Source organism: Balaenoptera ricei, chromosome X (genome assembly GCF_028023285.1).
Source record: "Balaenoptera ricei isolate mBalRic1 chromosome X, mBalRic1.hap2, whole genome shotgun sequence".
In the NCBI taxonomy this organism is placed as follows: Eukaryota; Metazoa; Chordata; class Mammalia; order Artiodactyla; family Balaenopteridae; genus Balaenoptera; species Balaenoptera ricei.
The window spans coordinates 93,460,824-93,478,597 of NC_082660.1; the positions used below are offsets into that span (position 1 = coordinate 93,460,824).

General features: G+C 38.3%; 1 protein-coding gene across 1 annotated transcript; it reads left to right on the top strand.

Moving 5' to 3' along the window:
- Positions 1 to 12,289: 12,289 nt before the first annotated feature.
- On the top strand, positions 12,290 to 16,800 carry LOC132357147 (AFG1-like ATPase). Its single transcript, XM_059910438.1, is given in 2 exon segments — positions 12,290 to 12,305; positions 15,713 to 16,800. Coding segments are annotated over 2 exon segments (1,104 nt in total).
- The last annotated feature ends 974 nt before the right edge of the window (positions 16,801 to 17,774 follow it).

The following is a 17,774-nucleotide window of genomic DNA, read 5'->3' on the forward strand; positions in this document are numbered from 1 at the left end:
AGAAACCTTTTTCTTTTAAGCTATCTATGATGTATAGCAATTTGATAAAGTATACCTTTGTAAACAGAATTGAAACATTTCTTTTTTCTCCATATCTGATCCCTCCAGAATTGGGAAATTTGTTGAGTGTTCTTATTTTCATGGCAATTTAGTTATTTGTATGAATTCAGTAAGAATCTGTTTTTAGAATACAATTTGAAACATTGTTTATATTATGGCTTTGACAGAATATCATATTTCAGAATATGCGTAGAATATAGACCACACAACTTTAAGGAACTGAGGCTGACTTTATGGAGCCAGTAAAGCCTCTTGGAAAACCAGCCAGTTACCTTGCTTGCTGGGTTCCCAGCAGCTTTCCCAGGTAAGTAAGGAAGGTCTCTTCCTGCAGGCCCGGAAACCTCAAGAAACTGGGGAGACTTCAAGAAGAATGGAATTAACCCAGATCTATAGGTATTGTAGGCAAAGTTTGATGGCAAGTCTTAGGCTTGGCTTCTTAGCCTCAAGAGGCTTTTAAATGTCCAATTGAGATTCCTTATGAAAAGTTCCAGCAAAGAAAAATTTAAAATAGCCTCTGTGGTCAGTCACTACTCTTGCTACAGTCATGTAAACATCAGGCTGAGTTTAATGAGATTAGACCTATTTTGCAAACAAATTGGTCTTACTGTGATTATCTTTAATAGAAGTGAGAGAGTGGTTGTAGAGAGAAGAAGATGTTTAGTAAAAAAGTATAAGACATCCTTGTGGATATCAGGTTCTATTCATGTTCATTGTCTTTGAGGTTTTGTTATCTACCTGTAAATTGGACTGGATCCTGAATTCTTCCAGTTTCCTCAGATACTGGCTACAACTCTCCAAACTAACACTTCCAATTTTCTCCCACCCTTCTGATCTGCAATCAATAAGAACAAAGACTTCCTTTCAACCTCCTTGAAAGGGACCATACCATGTCCCCCTCACTATCCAGAAAGCAGCCAAACTGCAGGCACTTGAATCTTGACCCAGGATTCAAGAGTCAAGTTTCAAGAATCACTTCCAGACTCTTGAAACTGCATACCAGCTGGAGATCTAAACTTAAAATTGACTAGGGAGGTTCCTCAGCATCTTGAGGCATCTAGAGGTGGACAGCTCTCCCAAGATCACAGATGAAGATCTTTATCTCCAATATGAAACTTTTATTCCTTTTGCCTTTTGGTACTTGCTTTTTGTCTCTGTTAATGCATGGGAAGACAATGCCTCTTAACTCTGGCAACTATTGCTGAATACAAAAAAAGGCCATAGTTATACAACAGAGTCCCTAGACTTTTCTTGCTAAGATGGCTTTAGATAAGAGATTTCCTTTAGATTACTTATTGGCTGAACAAGGAGCAGTCTGTGCCATAACAAATACCTATTGTGGTACCTGGATAAACACCTCTGGTATTGTAGCCACTACAAGGAATTAACAAACAAGACACTTATCTAAAACAAGTTGATGCCTTTTCAGGTACATTCTTTGATTTATTTGATGCCAACTGGTTTGGTTCATGGGGGCCCTAGCTAAAGAGTATACATTACGCTCTTGGTATTATCCTCCTGATAGTCATCATTGTAGTCTCCCTGGTGCTCTGTGTTCTCTCAAAGGTCTTAAATGCATGTTCACAGCCATCAGATGGTCTCACTGTGCTTGAAGAAACAGGAACAAGATGAACAATGAGATAAATAGCAAAAGTAATGCTTCTATGGACCTGATATCATAATCTACAAGTTTTCATGGTGAGACAGGGACAATTTTGATGGTGACTGAGAGTGACACTAATACCAAAAGGTGGAATTGTTAAAGTAATTAAACAAGGGGGCCATTAGTGGTGGCCCTAGTGTCATGGTGGCCTATGTAAGCAAACCAAAATCTAAGCCTGTAAATGCCTCAAGGTTACAAAATCAAAAACCAAGGACAACCAACCACAAACAGCCACGTGAGCTTTAAGCTGTTGCCAGCCAAATAATTTCTTTTCTTTGCTTCCATACCTTCCCTAAGTAAGTCATTCTCCTGGCTCCTGTCAGTGGAGCACTCCTATTCACTTCCCATTAGGTGCTCAATTAGAATCAATCTTTGTTCAATTAAATTTGTAAAAATTTTACTATGCCTCAGTTTATCTTTTAACAGAACTCAAGAAAAGAAGAACAGTCTATTATATTTACCCAGATATTTACCATCCTGTTCCTTTTCCTCTGCAAGTATAGTCATACTTCTGTCTAAAAATAAAATTTCATCTTTCTTACAGTGTTATACCCTGCCTTTCTTCACTAGCAACACGAATTGAATGTCATTCAATGTCAATAAACATCGATTTGCATCATAATTTCAGTGCTTACAAGAATACTAATGGCCCATAAAAACATGAAAGTATTAAAATTAGCCAACATTTGTTTTGGGTCAAGTAACATTTATTCTCAGAATTGCAGTGTGACATTTTTCATTCTTATTTTACAGATGAAGATAGTAAAGAACTGGGAGGTTAAGTACTTTGCCTAAGCTAGCATACTTAGAAAGCGACACATCATGGATTTGAACCCAAATAGCATGGCTCCAGAGCCCATGAATATTTAGGGTGATAGAACTTGAGGCACAGAAGCACACAGATTAACTATCAAGTTTCAGCCACAGAAACCCAAACTGAGACACACTTACACATACAAATGCATTATCAAAAATTGTACTCAGCTTCTTTCCTCCATAAATGGGTATTCTTTGAATATATTTCCAAAACACCAAAATCTCAAGTAACTTATTTATCTGTAAAAAGTATTTTCTATTTTCAAATTTCTCTCTTAATAAATTTTCCTGTTTACAATTCTTCAAACAATACAGAAATGTATATTTATAATATGAAACTACCCTGACTCTCCCTTCTGCTTGATACCTGTCCTCTGACCCAAAGGTGTCCACTCTCAATAGATTGGTGCATTTTCTCCAGATGTGTTTGTCTGCAGGTGAAACATTATCATAATCAGAGATACACAAAAATATTTATTCATACATATTTTCTTTTTCAGTATAGAATCCCATTATTCATATTCTGCAACTTGCCTTGTTTTCATTGAAAATAACAGCTCTTCATGTTTTCATGTCTTTTGTTAGCTAATGTGTCTTCAAATGTTACTTGGTATATATATTGTTCTTTACATGAATACTCCATTTATATTTGTACTATCCATTGCTGTGAAAGGTAGCAGAACATGCCACCCAAAATATGCTTCTGTGGTGTAAGGAATATTTTGAGCTGACTATTTTAAGAAACAGCAGACACAAGAAAATCTCTAAAAACAGAGTAGAAGTTACCCTTTTGTAAGGGACGTTTACATTTATAAGGGAAATCTCCGCTAGTAAGTGTCGTGTCACCCTCTCTGTTCTTCCCTCTGAAGGAGGACTTTAAATCACATGAAACTCTTGTCAGTGGAGAAGGCACCAACTTTAATCTGCATAACAAACCTTACCCTCGTTAACCTTGCTTTTCTTGGTAACCTCGAATAACTGGCCTCTCCTCCCTCCCCCAACATCTTTCTTTGCCTTTGGCTGAAGATTGTTTTTAAGGTGGTGGCATGGGCCATCTCAAGGAGTTATTCAGTTTCCCTGGGTATCTCCCATGTGTACATGAAGTATACATATTAACAAACTTATTTGTTTTTCTCTTGTTAATGTCTTTTATTACAGGGGGTCTCAGCCAAGAACTCTGAAGGGTAAAGGGAAAATTATTTTTCCTCTCCTACCATTTTGGCAACCATGAAGGGCTCCACTGGGGCACCTCACTTGCTCTGGAGTCTACAGATGGGATCCTGAAAAACTGGCAGAAGCTGGCTAAGGGTAAGAATTCTTACCAAAGTCAGCTCTCCTGGATCTCTGGCTGTAGTGTCCAGTCAAGAGGGGAAGGTTAAAATCTTACAGTGTCTCTTCATTTCCAAATTCCAATTGGCAGAAGAAAAACATTTGTAAGATTTAATTCTTTGAATTGTGACTGGTGAATTTGGTTTTAAGTGCCCGTTGGCTATTGATCCTTTTCCTCCCAGGGACAGCTATCACTTTCCTGTTTGTCTTGTATGTTCTGAGAACTTGGCTTGGCTTTCTGCCTGCCCAGGGCACATAGGTTGTCATTTCTTGTGTGTGCAGGTGGCTCGAATGTCAGGATGTAGGCCCCAAGAATACAGTCAGACAGAAATGTGGGTTGCACCCCATTTGCAGCTAGTGTCCTACTGACTGTTGCCTACTCTTAGGGGGCATATCAATAATTACCTTGAATGTAAATGGATTAAATGCTCCAACCAAAAGACACAGACTGGCTGAATGGATACAAAAACGAGACTCGTATATATGTTGTCTACAAGAGACCCACTTCAGACGTAGGGACACATACAGACTGAAAGTGAGGGGATGGAAAAAATATATACCATGCAAATGGAAATCAAAAGAACGCTGGAGTAACAATACTCATATCAGATAAAATAGACTTTAAAATAAAGACTGTTACAAGAGGTAAGGAAGGACACTACGTAATGATCAAGGGATCGATCCAAGAAGAAGACATAACAATTGTAAATATTTATGCACCCAACATAGGAGCACCTTGATACATAAGGCAAATGCTAACACCCATAAAAGAAGAAATGGACCATAACACAATAATAGTGGGGGACTTTAACACCCCACGTACACCAACAGACAGATCATCCAGACAGAAAATAAATAAGGAAACACAAGCTTTAAATGACACAGTAGACCAGATAGATTTCATTGATATTTATAGGGCATTCTACCCACAAGCAGCAGAATACATTTTCTTCTCAAGTGCACACGGAACATTCTCCAGGATAGATCACATCTTGGGTCACAGATCAAGCCTCGGAAAATTTAAGAAAATTGAAATCATGTCAAGCATCTTTTCTGACCACAATGATATGAGAGTAGAAATCAATTACAGGAAAAAAAATATATAAAAAACACAAACACGTGGAGGCTAAACAATATGCTACTAAAGAAGAGATCACTGAAGAAATCAAAGAGGAAATTTAAAAAATACATAGAAACAAATGACAAAGAAAAAGAAGGAAAATTTAAACAATAATTATCCTAGGATATGGGGAGGGGGTGGTGTGAGATGTGACAGGGTAAGAGAGTGTCATGGACATATATACACTACCAAATGTAAAATAGATAACTAGTGGGAAGCAGCCGCATAGCACAGGGAGATCAGCTCGGTGCTTTGTGACCACCTAGAGGGGTGGGATGGGGAGGGTGGGAGGGAGGGAGATGCAAGAGGGAAGAGAAATGGGAACATATTGTATATGTATAACTGATTCACTTTGTTATAAAGCAGAAGCTAACTCACCATTGTAAGGCAATTATACTTCAATAAAGATGTTTAAAAAAACAAAACAAAACAAAAACAAAAAACAAAAAAAAACACAAAAAAACAAAAAAAAAAGAGAAAATCTGGAAAAAAAAAATTATCCTAGGCCTTTGATAATAGGCAAATATGCACCAAAACTCATTCTTAGAGAAAATTTACATCTTTTCTCAGTGCCTTTGAGATGTAGACTTTCAACTCTGTCTTCTCTAGGACCTGAGAGCATCTCTTTTAAATGCAAACTTCAGGGAGGTGATTCTTGTCAGAAGTTAAAGAAATAAAAAAGGAGCTATTTGGAAACTAGACAAATGAAAAAATCTTAAAAGTCTTCTCTACAAATAGTAGTAAAAAGCTTTAGCCATCTGAGCAGATAACCTTAACTTTTCCATCTGCCAGAAACACAGTTTGAGTCCAAGTGTTCTATTATAAATTAGTGAGTTTTAAACTATTGTACCTATATCATTGCTAAATTTTAAAATGAAAGCTATATCTTTATTTGTCTGTATGTCTATGTGTATGTTAGAGATGTGTGATACTTCTCTACCTCCAAATGGTAAAAGATTTGTAAAAGATCTCTATTTGATTGGCTTAAAGAAAAATAAGTGCTTATATAAATTAAGTATTGCTAAACTCTCAGAAATAAAATAGAAACTAACACAAATGTTTTTCAAGTTCACATGATCTGAGATAATCTAAAGTAAATAAAAACTAGTTTGTTTGTTGGATTAATTAAGACAGACATGTCTTCAGAGTTATCAACATAAAATATAATGCAGATACAACTTTTGTTCTACCTAGATGTACTAGTCATAAGTTCATGTTAGCTCTTACAATATTTGTCAGCAAGAAAAATAACAAGATTATGGCTAGCTGCTTAATGTCTTGTTAAAATTTCATGAGTGATCTCCACATAATTGTTAAGAGCAAGTGAATTAAGTAAATGTACATAAGATAAAAGTGTATAAAAGAACTTTCAAACAGTAATTCTTTTTTAAAAAATATTTATTTAATTTATTTTTGGCTGTGTCGGGTCTTAGTTGTGGCACGTGGGATCTTTCATTGTGGCGCGCAGGCTCTTCACTGCAGCACGCGAGCTTCTCTCTAGTTGACTCCAGAGCACGTGGGCTCAGTAGTTGGGGCACACAGACTCTCTCGTTGTGGTGCATGGGCTCCAGAGTGCGTGGGCTCTGTAGCTGTGGAGTAATTATGTTTTACAATGTCTCCTTAAAAATAGTTTCCCGGGCTTCTCTGGTGGCGCAGTGGTTGAGAGTCTGCCTGCCGTTGCGGGGGACACGGGTTCGAGCCCTGGTCTGGGAGGATCCCACATGCCGCGGAGCAACTGGGCCCGTGAGCCACAATTACTGAGCCTGCGCGTCTGGAGCCTGTGCTCCGCAACAAGAGAGGTCGCGATAGTGAGGGGCCCACGCACCGCGATGAGGAGTGGCCCCCACTTGCTGCAACTAGAGAAAGCCCTCGCACAGAAACGAAGACCCAACACAGCCATAAATAAATAAATAATTCCCATTTAAAAAAAAAAGTTTCCCAAATTAGTAACTTTTAGTAACTTCCAACCTTAGAATTTTGCTGAGTTAAATTATGGATATTCTTGGAATATCTAGATCATTTCAAAATTATACACGGAAACATTAATTGCTAAACATACGTCTAGGTTTACCTACTTTTGTCCCCTTATTAAAAAGGAACAAAAGATATTTGGTCTTGTTAGCAAAAATGTCTTGTGCCACATTGAAAGTTTGCACTATGAGGAAGCACATGCTTTTAAAAATTATCAAATGTATTCATAAATTTGCCAATCTACAAAATGTTGGTATGGAACAGACAGTTCACAATTGCTTACTTCCTAGTTTTCACTATAGTTTATGGTTTGTAAGCATTAAGAATTCTAATTAATACATATAATTAAAACTGCTAAAATTACTATGGGAAATTATTTCATCTCTGTATGTAAGAAAAGTAGGATGTTTGGGGATAAGAAAAGGTGTGAGGTATGGAGATGCATTTTTGGTAAAGGAAAAGGTAATTTTGTCCTACAGTAGAATGACTTATTGTTTCAGAATGAGAAAGAGGAGAATACAGGACACACTAAATGGATATAGAAAGTAGAGGAGAGAGAAAGAGAAATTTACTTTGTATGGTCAAGCTGGCTAAAATTGAATGAATTTATTATAAAGGTTTAATTTTTTTTATTTTATTTTTTTGGATGTATGTTTTTAAACTTTTTATTTTATATTGGTGTATAGCTCATTAACAATGTTGTGATAGTTTCAGGTGCACAGCAAAGCGACTCGGCCATACATATACATGTATCCATTCTCCCCGAAACTCCCCTCCCATCCAGGCTGCCGCATAGCATTGAGCAGAGTTCCCTGTGCTATACAGTACACCCTTGTTGGTGATCCATTTTAAATATAGCAGTGTGTACATGTCAATCCCAAACTCCCTAACTATCCCTTCCCTCCTGGTAACCGTAAGTCTGTTCTCTAAGTCTGTGAATCTGTTTTTGTTTTGGAAATAAGTTCGTTTGTATCATTTCTTTTTAGATTCCCCATATAAGCGATATCATGCAATATTTCTCTTTCTTGTCTGACTTACTTCACTCAGTATGACAGTCTCTAGGTCCATCCATGTTGCTGCAAATGGCATTATTTCATTCTTTTTTTACAGCGGAGTAATATTCCATTGTATATATGTACCACTTCTTCTCTATCCATTCCTGTGTCGATGGACATTTAGGTTGCTTCTATGTCTTGGCTATTGTAAACAGTGCTGCAATGAACATTGGGAGTGCGTGCATCCTTTCGGACCATGTTTTTCTCTGGATGAATACTCAGGAGTAGGATTGCAAGATCATATGGTAGCTCTATTTTTAGTTGTTTAATGAACCTCCATACTGTTCTCCATAGTGGCTGTACCAATTTACATTCCCAACAACAGTGTAGGAGGGTTCCCTTCTCTCCACACCCTCTCCAATATTTATTGTTTGTAGACTTTTTGGTGATGGCCATTCTGACTAGTGTGAGGTGATATCTCATTGTAGTTTTGATTTGCATTTCTGTAAAACTTAGCGATGTTGAACATCTTTTCATGTGTTTGTTGGCAATCTGTATGTCTTCTTTGAAGAAATGTCTATTTAGGTGTTCTGCCCATTTTTGATTGGGTTGTTTGTTTTGATGATATTAAGCTGCATGAGCTACTTGTATATTTTGGAGACTAATCCCTTGTCGATCACATCATTTGCAAACATTTTCTCCCAATCTGTGGGTTGCCTTTTCGTTTTATTTATGGTTTCCTTTGCTGTGCAAAAGCTTTTGAGTTTAATTAGGCCCCATTTGTTTATTTTTCTTTTTATTTCCATTACTCTGGGAGATGAATTGAAAAAGATATTGCTGCAATTTATGACAGAGTGTTCTGCCTATGTTTTCCTCTAGGAGTTTTATAGTGTCCAGTCTCATATTTAAGTCTTTAATCCATTTTGACCTTATTTTTGTGTATGGTGTTAAAGAATGATATAATTTTATTTTTTTTACATGTAGCTCTTCAGTTTTCCCAGCAACATTTGTTGAAGAGACTGTCTTTCCACCATCGTATAGTATTTCCTCCGTTGTCATAGATTAATTGACCATAGGTGCATGGGTTTATTTCTGGGCTTTCTATCCTGTTCCATTGATCTATATTTCTATTTTCGTGCCAGTACCATACTGTTTTGATGACTGTAACTTTGTAGTATAGTCTGAAGTCAGGGAGCCTGATTCCTCCAGCTCCGTTTTTCTTTCTCAACATTGCTTTGGCTATTCAGGGTCTTTTGTGTCTCCATACAAATTTTAAGATTTTTTGTTCTAGTTCTGTGAAAAAATGCCATTGGCAATTTGGTAGGGATTGCATTGAATCTGTAGATTGCCTTGGGTAGTATAGTCATTTTGACAATATTGATTCTTCAAATCCAGGAACATGGTACATCCTTCCATCTGTTTGTCTCTTCTTTGATTTTTCCATCAGCATCTTATAGTTTTTGGAGTACAGGTCTTTTGTCTCCTTAGGTAGGTTTATTCCTAGGTATTTTATTCTTTTTGATGTGATGGTAAACGGGATTGTTTCTTGAATTTCACTTTCTGATCTTTCATTGTTAGTGTATAGAAATGCCACAGTTTTCTGTGTATTAATTTTGTAGCCTGCAACTTTACCAGATTCATTGATGAGCTCTAGTAGTTTTCTGGTAGCATCTTTAGGATTTTCTATATATAGTATCATCTGCAAACAGTGACAGTTTTACTTCTTCTTTTCCAATTTGGATTCCTTTTATTTCTTTTTCTTCTCTGATTGCCATAGCTAGGACTTCCAAAAACTATGCTGAATAAAAGTTGTGAGAGTGGACATCCTTGTCTTGTTCCTGATCGAAGAGGAAATGCTTTCAGCTTTTCACTGTCGAGTATGATGTTAGCTGTAGGTTTGTCATATAAGGCCTTTATTGTGTTGAGCTATGTTCCCTCTATGCCAACTTTCTGGGGAGTTTTTATCATAAATGGGTGCTGAATTTTGTCAAAAGCTTTTTCTGCATCTATTGAAATGATTATGTGGTTTTTATTCTTCAATTTGTTGATGTGGTGTATCACACTGATTGATTTGTGGATATTGAAAAATCCTTGCATCCCTGGGATAAATCCCACCTGATCATGGTGTATGAACCTTTTAATGTATTGTTGGATTCGAATTGCTAGTATTGTGTTGAGGATTTTTGCATCTATGTTCATCAGTGATATTGGCCAGTACTTTTCTTTTTTTTGTGGTATCTCTGTCGGGTTTTGGTATCAGGGTTATGGTGGCCTCACTTGAATGAGTTTGGGAGTGTTCCTTCCTCTGCAATGTTTTGGAACAGTTTGAGAAGGATAGGTGTTAGCTCTTCTCTAAATGTTTGATAGAATCCACCTGTGAAGCCATGTGGTCCTGGGCTTTTGTTTGTTGGAAGATTTTTAATCACAGTCTCAATTTCAGTGCTTGTGATTGGTCTGTTCCTATTTTCTATTTCTTCCTGGTTCAGTCTTGGGAGACTGTACCTTACTAAGAATTTGTGCATTTCTTCCAGGTTGTCCATTTTATTGGCATACAGTTGCCTGTAGTAATCTCTTATGGTCCTTTGTATTTCTGTGGTGTCAGTTGTAACTTCTCCTTTTTCATTTCCAATTTTATTGATTTGAGTCCTCTCCCTTTTTTTCTTGATGAGTCTGGCTAAAGGTTTATCAGTTTTGTTTATCTTTTCAAAGAACCAGCTTTTAGTTTCATTGATCTTTGCTGTTGTCTTCTTTGTCTCTATTTCATTTATTTCTGATCTGATCTTTATGATTTCTTTCCTTCTACTAGCTTTAGGTTTTGTTTGTTCTTCTTTCTCTAGTTGCTTTAGGTGTAAGGTTAGGTTGTTTATCTGAGATTTTTCTTGTTTCCTGAGGTAAGATTGTATTGCTATAAACTTTCCTCTTAGAACGGCCTTTGCTGAATCCCATAGGTTTTGGATCATTGTGTTTTCATTTTCATTTGTCTCTAGGTATTTTTTTAATTTTCTCTTTGATTTCTTCAGTGAACCATTGTTTGTCTGGTAGCATATTGTTTAGCCTCCACGTGTTTGTGTTTTCTATAGTTTTTTTCTTGTAGTTTATTTCTAATCTCATAGCATTGTGGCTGGAAAAGATGCTTGATACATTTTCAATTTTCTTAAATTTACCGAGGCTTGCTTTGTGGCCCAGCATGTCATCAGTCCTGGAGAATGTTCCACGTGCACTTGAGAAGAATGTGTATTCTGCTGCTTTTGGATGAAATGCTCTATAAATATCAATTAAGTCCATCTGGTCTAATGTGTCATTTAAGACCTGTGTTTCCTTATTGATTTTCTGTCTGGATGATCTGTCCATTGATGAAAGTGGGGTATTAAAGTCCCCCACTCTTATTGTGTTACTGTCGATTTCTCCCTTTATTGCTGTTAATATTCCCCTTAAATATTGTGGTGCTCCTATGTTGGATGCATATATATTTACAATTGTTATATTTTCTTCTTGGATTGATCTCTTCATCATTATGTAGTGTCCTTCTTTGTCTCTTATAAGAGTCTTTATTTTAAAGTCTACTTTTTTCTGAGATGAATATTGCGACTCCAGCTTTCTTTTGATTTCCATTTGCATGGCATACCTTCTTCCGTCCTGTCACTTTCAGTCTGTATGTGTCCCTAGGTCTGAGGTGGGTCTCTCGTAGACAGCATATATACGGGTCTTGTTTTTGTATCCATTAAGCCAGTCTGTGTCTTTTGGTTGGTGCATTTAATCCATTTACATTTAAGGTAATTATCGAGATGTGTGTTCCTATTGCCATTTTCTTAATTTTTTCGGGTTTCTTTTTGTAGGTCATTTTCTTCCCTTCCTCTTTCGTTCCCTTCTCTTGTGATTTGATGACCATCTTTAGTGTTGTGTTTGGGTTACTTTTTCTTTTTTGTGTGTGTATCTATTGTAGTTTTGGGGTTTGCTGTTCCCATGAGGCTTTGATATAGCCGTCTATATATGTACAGGGTTGTTTTAAGTTGCTAGTCTCTTTCCCACCTAGAGAAGTTCCTTTAGCATTTGTTGCAAAGCTGGTCTGGTGGTGCTGAATTCTCTTTGCTTTCGCTTGTCTGTAAAGCTTGTGATTTCTCCATTAAATCTGAATTAGAGCCTTGCTGGGTAGCGTATTTTGGCTGTAGGTTCTTCCCTTTCATCGCTTTAAACATATTGTGCCATTCCCTTCTGGCTTGCAGAGTTTCTGCTGAGAAATCAGCTGATAACCTTATGGGAGTTCCCTTGTATGTTATTTGTCATTTTTCCCTTGTTGCTTTTAGTATTGTTTCTTTGTCTTTAATTTTTGTCAATTTGATGACTATGTGCCTCAGTGTGTTCCTCCTTGGGTTTTTCCTGGCTGGAACTCTGTGCTTCCTGGACTTGGTTGACTGTTTCCTTTCACATGTTAGGGAATTTTTCAGCTATTATCTCTTCAAATATTTTCTTGGGTCCTTTCTCTCTCCTCCTTCTGCGACCCCTGTAACGCGAATGTTGGTGCATTTAATGTTGTCCCAGAGGTCTCTTAGGCTGTCTTCATCTCTTTTTTCTTTATTCTGTTCCACGGCAGTGATTTCCACCATTCTGTCTTCCAGGTTACTTATCTGTTCTTCTGCCTCAGTTATTCTGTTATTAATTCCTTCTAGTGTATTTTTAATTTCAGTTATTGTACTGTTCATCTCTGTTTGTTCTTCAGTTCTTCTAGGTCTTTTTCAAACATTTCTTGCATCTTCTCCATCCTTGCCTCCATTCTTTTTCTGAGATCCTGGATCACCTTCACTTTCATTATTCTGAATTCTTTTTCTGGAAGGTTTCCTATCTCCACTTCATTTAGTTTTTTTTCCGGGGTTTTACCTTGTTCCTTCATCTGGGACATAATCCTCACCTTTTCATTTTGTCTAACTTTCTGTGGTTGTGGTTTTCATTCTGCAGGCTGCAGGATTGTAGTACTTCTTGCTTCGTCTGTCTGCCCTCTGGTGGATGAGGCTATCTAAGAGGCTCGTGCAAGCTTCCTGATGAGTGGAACTGGTGGTGGGTAGGCAGGGCATGCTCAGTAAAACTTTAATCCACTTGTCTGCTGATGGGAGGGCTGTGTTCCCTCCATGTTGGTGTTTGGCCTGAGGCGACCCTGCACTGGAGCCTGCAAGCTGTTTGGTGGGGCTAATGGGGGCCTCTGGGAGGGTTCACACCAATGAGTACTTACCAGAAGTGGTGCTGTCAGTGTCCTTGTCCCCATGGTGAGCCAAAGCCACCCCCAGCTCTGCAGAAGACCCTCCAACACTAGCAGGTAGGTTTGGTTCAGTCTCCTGCGGGGTCACTGCTCCTTTCCCCTGGGTCCTGGTGCGCATAAGACTTTGTGTGTGCCCTCCAAGAGTGGGGTCTCTTGTTTCCCCCAGTCCTGTGGAAGTCCTGCAATCACATCCTGCTGGCCTTCAAAGTCCGGTTCTCTGGGGATTCCTCCTCCTGTTGCTGAGCCCCCAGGTTGGGAAGCCTGACACGTGGCTCAGAGCCTTCACTCCAGTGGGAGAACTTCTGTCGTATAATGGTTCTCCAGTTTGTGAGTCGCCCACCCAGCAATTATGGGATTTGATTTTATCATGATTGTGCCCCTCCTACCGTCTCATTGTGGCTTCTCCTTTGTCTTTGGATGTGGGGTATCTTATTTTGTGGGTTCCAGCGTCTTCCTGTCAATGGTTATTCAGAAGATAGTTGTGATTCTGGTACTCTGGCAAGAAGGGGTGCGCACACATCCTTCTAACCCCCCATCTTGAGCCACTCTTCCATAAATGTTTAAATGATAAGCTTTAATATCAATAGTATATTTATGTTAAAATAAAACAATTTTCTTTCATCTGCTATGAAGACAGGGTTTCTTTGACTGTAGGTCTGCTCTTGATAAGAGATTGGGAAAGGTTTTTCTGCACCTTTTAAATAATCTGCCTAGAAAGGGGATAGTTTTTCTCTTTCCAAAATAATTTCCTGTCCTTCATGTTGTGTTTATCATGTCTTTAACTACATAAGAAAACTGTCTTCTCAGTATTAAAATAGCTAAGTTTTGCTCACAACTATGTATCCTGCTGTATTTGCTTTTAAATTCTTTTATTGTCACTTCGGTTAAATAGATAATTAAGTATTGTTCCATAATGGTCTGTGATCCCATTTAGTCAAATGTCCCTTTCTCTTAAACTATCTAGAACCCCATGTTATTTTGGGGATCTCAAGAAGAGATAAAAATAGCAAAAATCATTAGAAAACCTTGGTGTATACTGTTCATGGATAAGTACTCTTAAGAGGTGAGTGTGTCCATTGTAAAGCAATTATACTTCAATAAAGATGTTTAAAAAAGAAAGCATGCATCCATATATAAGAAGACTGGAAGGAAAATAAAAATGTTGATGCATTGGAAAAAAAAAAGTACAGAGCTCTTCAATTCTAAACCCTTAATTAAAAGCCTTTTACTTGAACACCCCCAGCCGCAAAAATGTACAGAGATGGCTCCATCTAGCACCGTATATTATTTAGATGCATCCATATACACAGTGAGATTCAAAGAGTGCAAGTATTAGTCTACTAAACAAAATCAATCAATCAGTCAATCAGTCAATCATGGGCAATTTGCCCCCCTCCAATTTAAACATTGTGCATTTACCAGGCACCCTGTTTTAGATCATTTTTATTTTAATCTGTCAGAAATTCCAGATTTTTACTACTTATATTAAATAACTTCTAAGGGACACTTGTCATTAAATAATATCTAATATTAAGAAAAGGAAATGTATTTGATCTGCAGTATGTAGTATTAATATAATCTGTATAATGTGTTATTTGAAATTTCGACTCTATTTTCCAAGGAATAAAGCATTGATACTAAATACAAAAAAAAAAAAAAGAGGTGAGTGTGTATTTGTTTTCAGAAATTTTGTTATGCAAATATAACCTGCATTTTTAAGATGAGCAATGAGATGATACCCTACATACGGTTTTGTACACTGCTTTTTTTCTACAAACATCATATTATGGAGGTCAATTCACGCCAATCAGTATAAGCCCACATAATAATAAAATGACCTTAAACACTAATGGTCAATTTAGGTATGATAATCATAAGAACTGTTAATTATAACTGCTGACTCCCTCAGTTCCCCACACTGTGGTAAGTGCTAAACCTGTACTCGCTCATTTAATCCTCATCACAACCTATGAGGAGGAGCTCCTGTTGCCCGACTAACCATCAGGGGACTGAGGCACAGTGATGGCAGTGCTAGCCAGTCACAAGATTAAGATATGATTTCTGGGTGGCAGCTGAGCCCCACATCTAACTAGTGTACACTAGTGCTTCTTATCTGATAAGACCCTCAACCTTACTGTTCATCAGGGCACAGCAAAATAAAACTAACGTCCCATGGTTTTTTCTCAGTTAGCTGGGCAAAAGTTTAAACAACAGATCTTAATCAGTGTGGTTTGGAATTTGGAGACCTGTGTCCTGTTATATTGTGGAAGGGGCTCCTCCAACATTCTGTCTCCCTTCCTGTGCCTCAGGGATGTTCCCCTACTAAAGTGGATAACTCTCCTGTGCTTGGAGCAGAAAATGTTTATGTTTCTCCAGCCTTTTTAATATTTTGTATAATTGCAAGGGCAATAGGAATTTATTACAGTTAAAAATAGATAACATACAAATGGAAATAAAATAATAATACCTCAAAGCCCACCATCTGAAGAAAAGCCCTTCTAGGCGCTTAGCGCCGAGCCGGCTGAGAGGAAGATGTGTTGGGTGCAGGGCTTGGGCTGTTGCTCTCGCCCCTTCGGTCACCGCCCCTGGAAACCCCTTTTGTAAAGCCTATACAGTTCAGACCCCCGATCAGACCCCCGAGAGTACGTCTCCAACTGCTGCTACAGAGGTTTATTCAACAGCTTTAGCTGTTTGCCATGGACCACTGGACCTCTCTGACTTTCTGATCAAAGCTCGTGAGCTAAAGGACGATGAACATCAAAGAAGAGTCATACAGTGTTTGCAGGAATTACATGAGGACCTTAAAGGATACAGTATAGAGGCAGAAGGCCTTTTTTTCTAAGGTACAGGGAAGACAATGGTGATGGACATGTTTTATGCTTATGTGGAAATGAAGAGGAAAAAACGGGTTCATTTTCATGGTTTCATGCTAGATGTTCACAAAAGAATACACCGCCTTAAACAGAGTTTGCCAAAAAGGAAACCAGGACTCATGGCTAAATCATACGATCCAATAGCTCCTATAGCTGAAGAAATCAGTGAAGAAGCATGTCTCTTATGCTTTGATGAATTTCACGTCACGGACATTGCTGATGCCATGATTCTGAAACAGCTTTTTGAAAACCTGTTCAAAAATGGGGTCGTCGTTGTGGCAACATCCAACTGGCCACCAGATGATCTCTATAAAAATGGACTCCAAAGAGCTAACTTTGTACCATTCGTAGCTGTCCTGAAGGTCTCTGAGGCAATGAGAGAGTGGGATGCATGTATGTGGGCAATGCTGTATTTCTTTCTGGAATACTGTAATATGGTCCAGCTAGATTCTGGGATAGATGATCAGAAAAAGGAACTTCCTGCTGCAGGAGAACTCTACTATCTCACAAGTGAAGCTGATGTGGAGGCTGTCATGGATAAGTTGTTTGATGAGCTGGCTCAGAAACAAAGCGATTTAACTAGACCAAGGACTCTAAAAGTGCAAGGCAGAGAGCTGCGGCTGCATAAAGCCTGTGGAGCTGTTGCCGACTGCACATCTGAAGAGCCATGTGAGAGAGATCCCATCCAGGACACCACATTACCTTTAGTCATCATGCCTCCTTAGATTCCTCTTAGCTGTGACAGTTTCTCAGACTTTCCTTCTTTTTGATGACCCTGACAGTTTTGAGGAATACTGGTCAGTTATTTTGTAGACTGTCCCTCAAATGGGATTTGTCTGATGTTTTTCTCATGATTTGACTGGAACTGTGGGCTTTGGGAGGAAGACCACAGAGGTCAAGTGCTATTTTCATCAGCTCATATCAAGGGCACATATGATCAATATGACTTAACACTGTTGATGTTAACCTTGATCACACTTGTCTGAGGTAGTGTTTGTCCCCACTGTAAAGTTACTCTTTTCCCCCTCTTTCCATAGTGAACTCTTTGGAAGGAAGTTCTTGCTGAGTTTTCATGTAGCAGCGAAGAAGAAAATCCACAATTATCTAACAAGGCTGTTAAAATACTTTTCCCTTTTCCAACTACACATTTGTGTGAGGCTAGATTTTCTTATATGACTCAACTAAAGCAACATAACAATAGTCTGACTGTAGAAGCAGGTATGAGAATTCCACTATCTTCTATTACACCAGACATTAAAGAGATTTGCCCAAAGTATAAAACAATGCTACTCTTCTTACTATTTTCATTTTAGAAATATAATTATTTTCATAAAAATGTTATTTCTATTAATTTTATGGGTTGAATATAATGGTTTTATCATTGTTATTTTAAATAAATTAATAAATATTTTATAAATTTTATTTATTTATTTATTTATTTATTTGGCTGTGTTGGGTCTTCGTTTCCGTGCGAGGGCTTTCTCCAGTTGCGGCGAGCGGGGGCCACTCTTCATCGCGGTGCGCGGCCCTCTCACTGTCGCGGCCTCTCTTGTTGCGGAGCACAGGTTCCAGATGCGCAGGCTCAGTAATTGTGGCTCACGGGCCTAGTTGCTCCACGGCATGTGGGATCCTCCCAGACCAGGGCTCGAACCCGTGTCCCCCGCGTCGGCAGGCAGATTCTCAACCACTGCGCCACCAA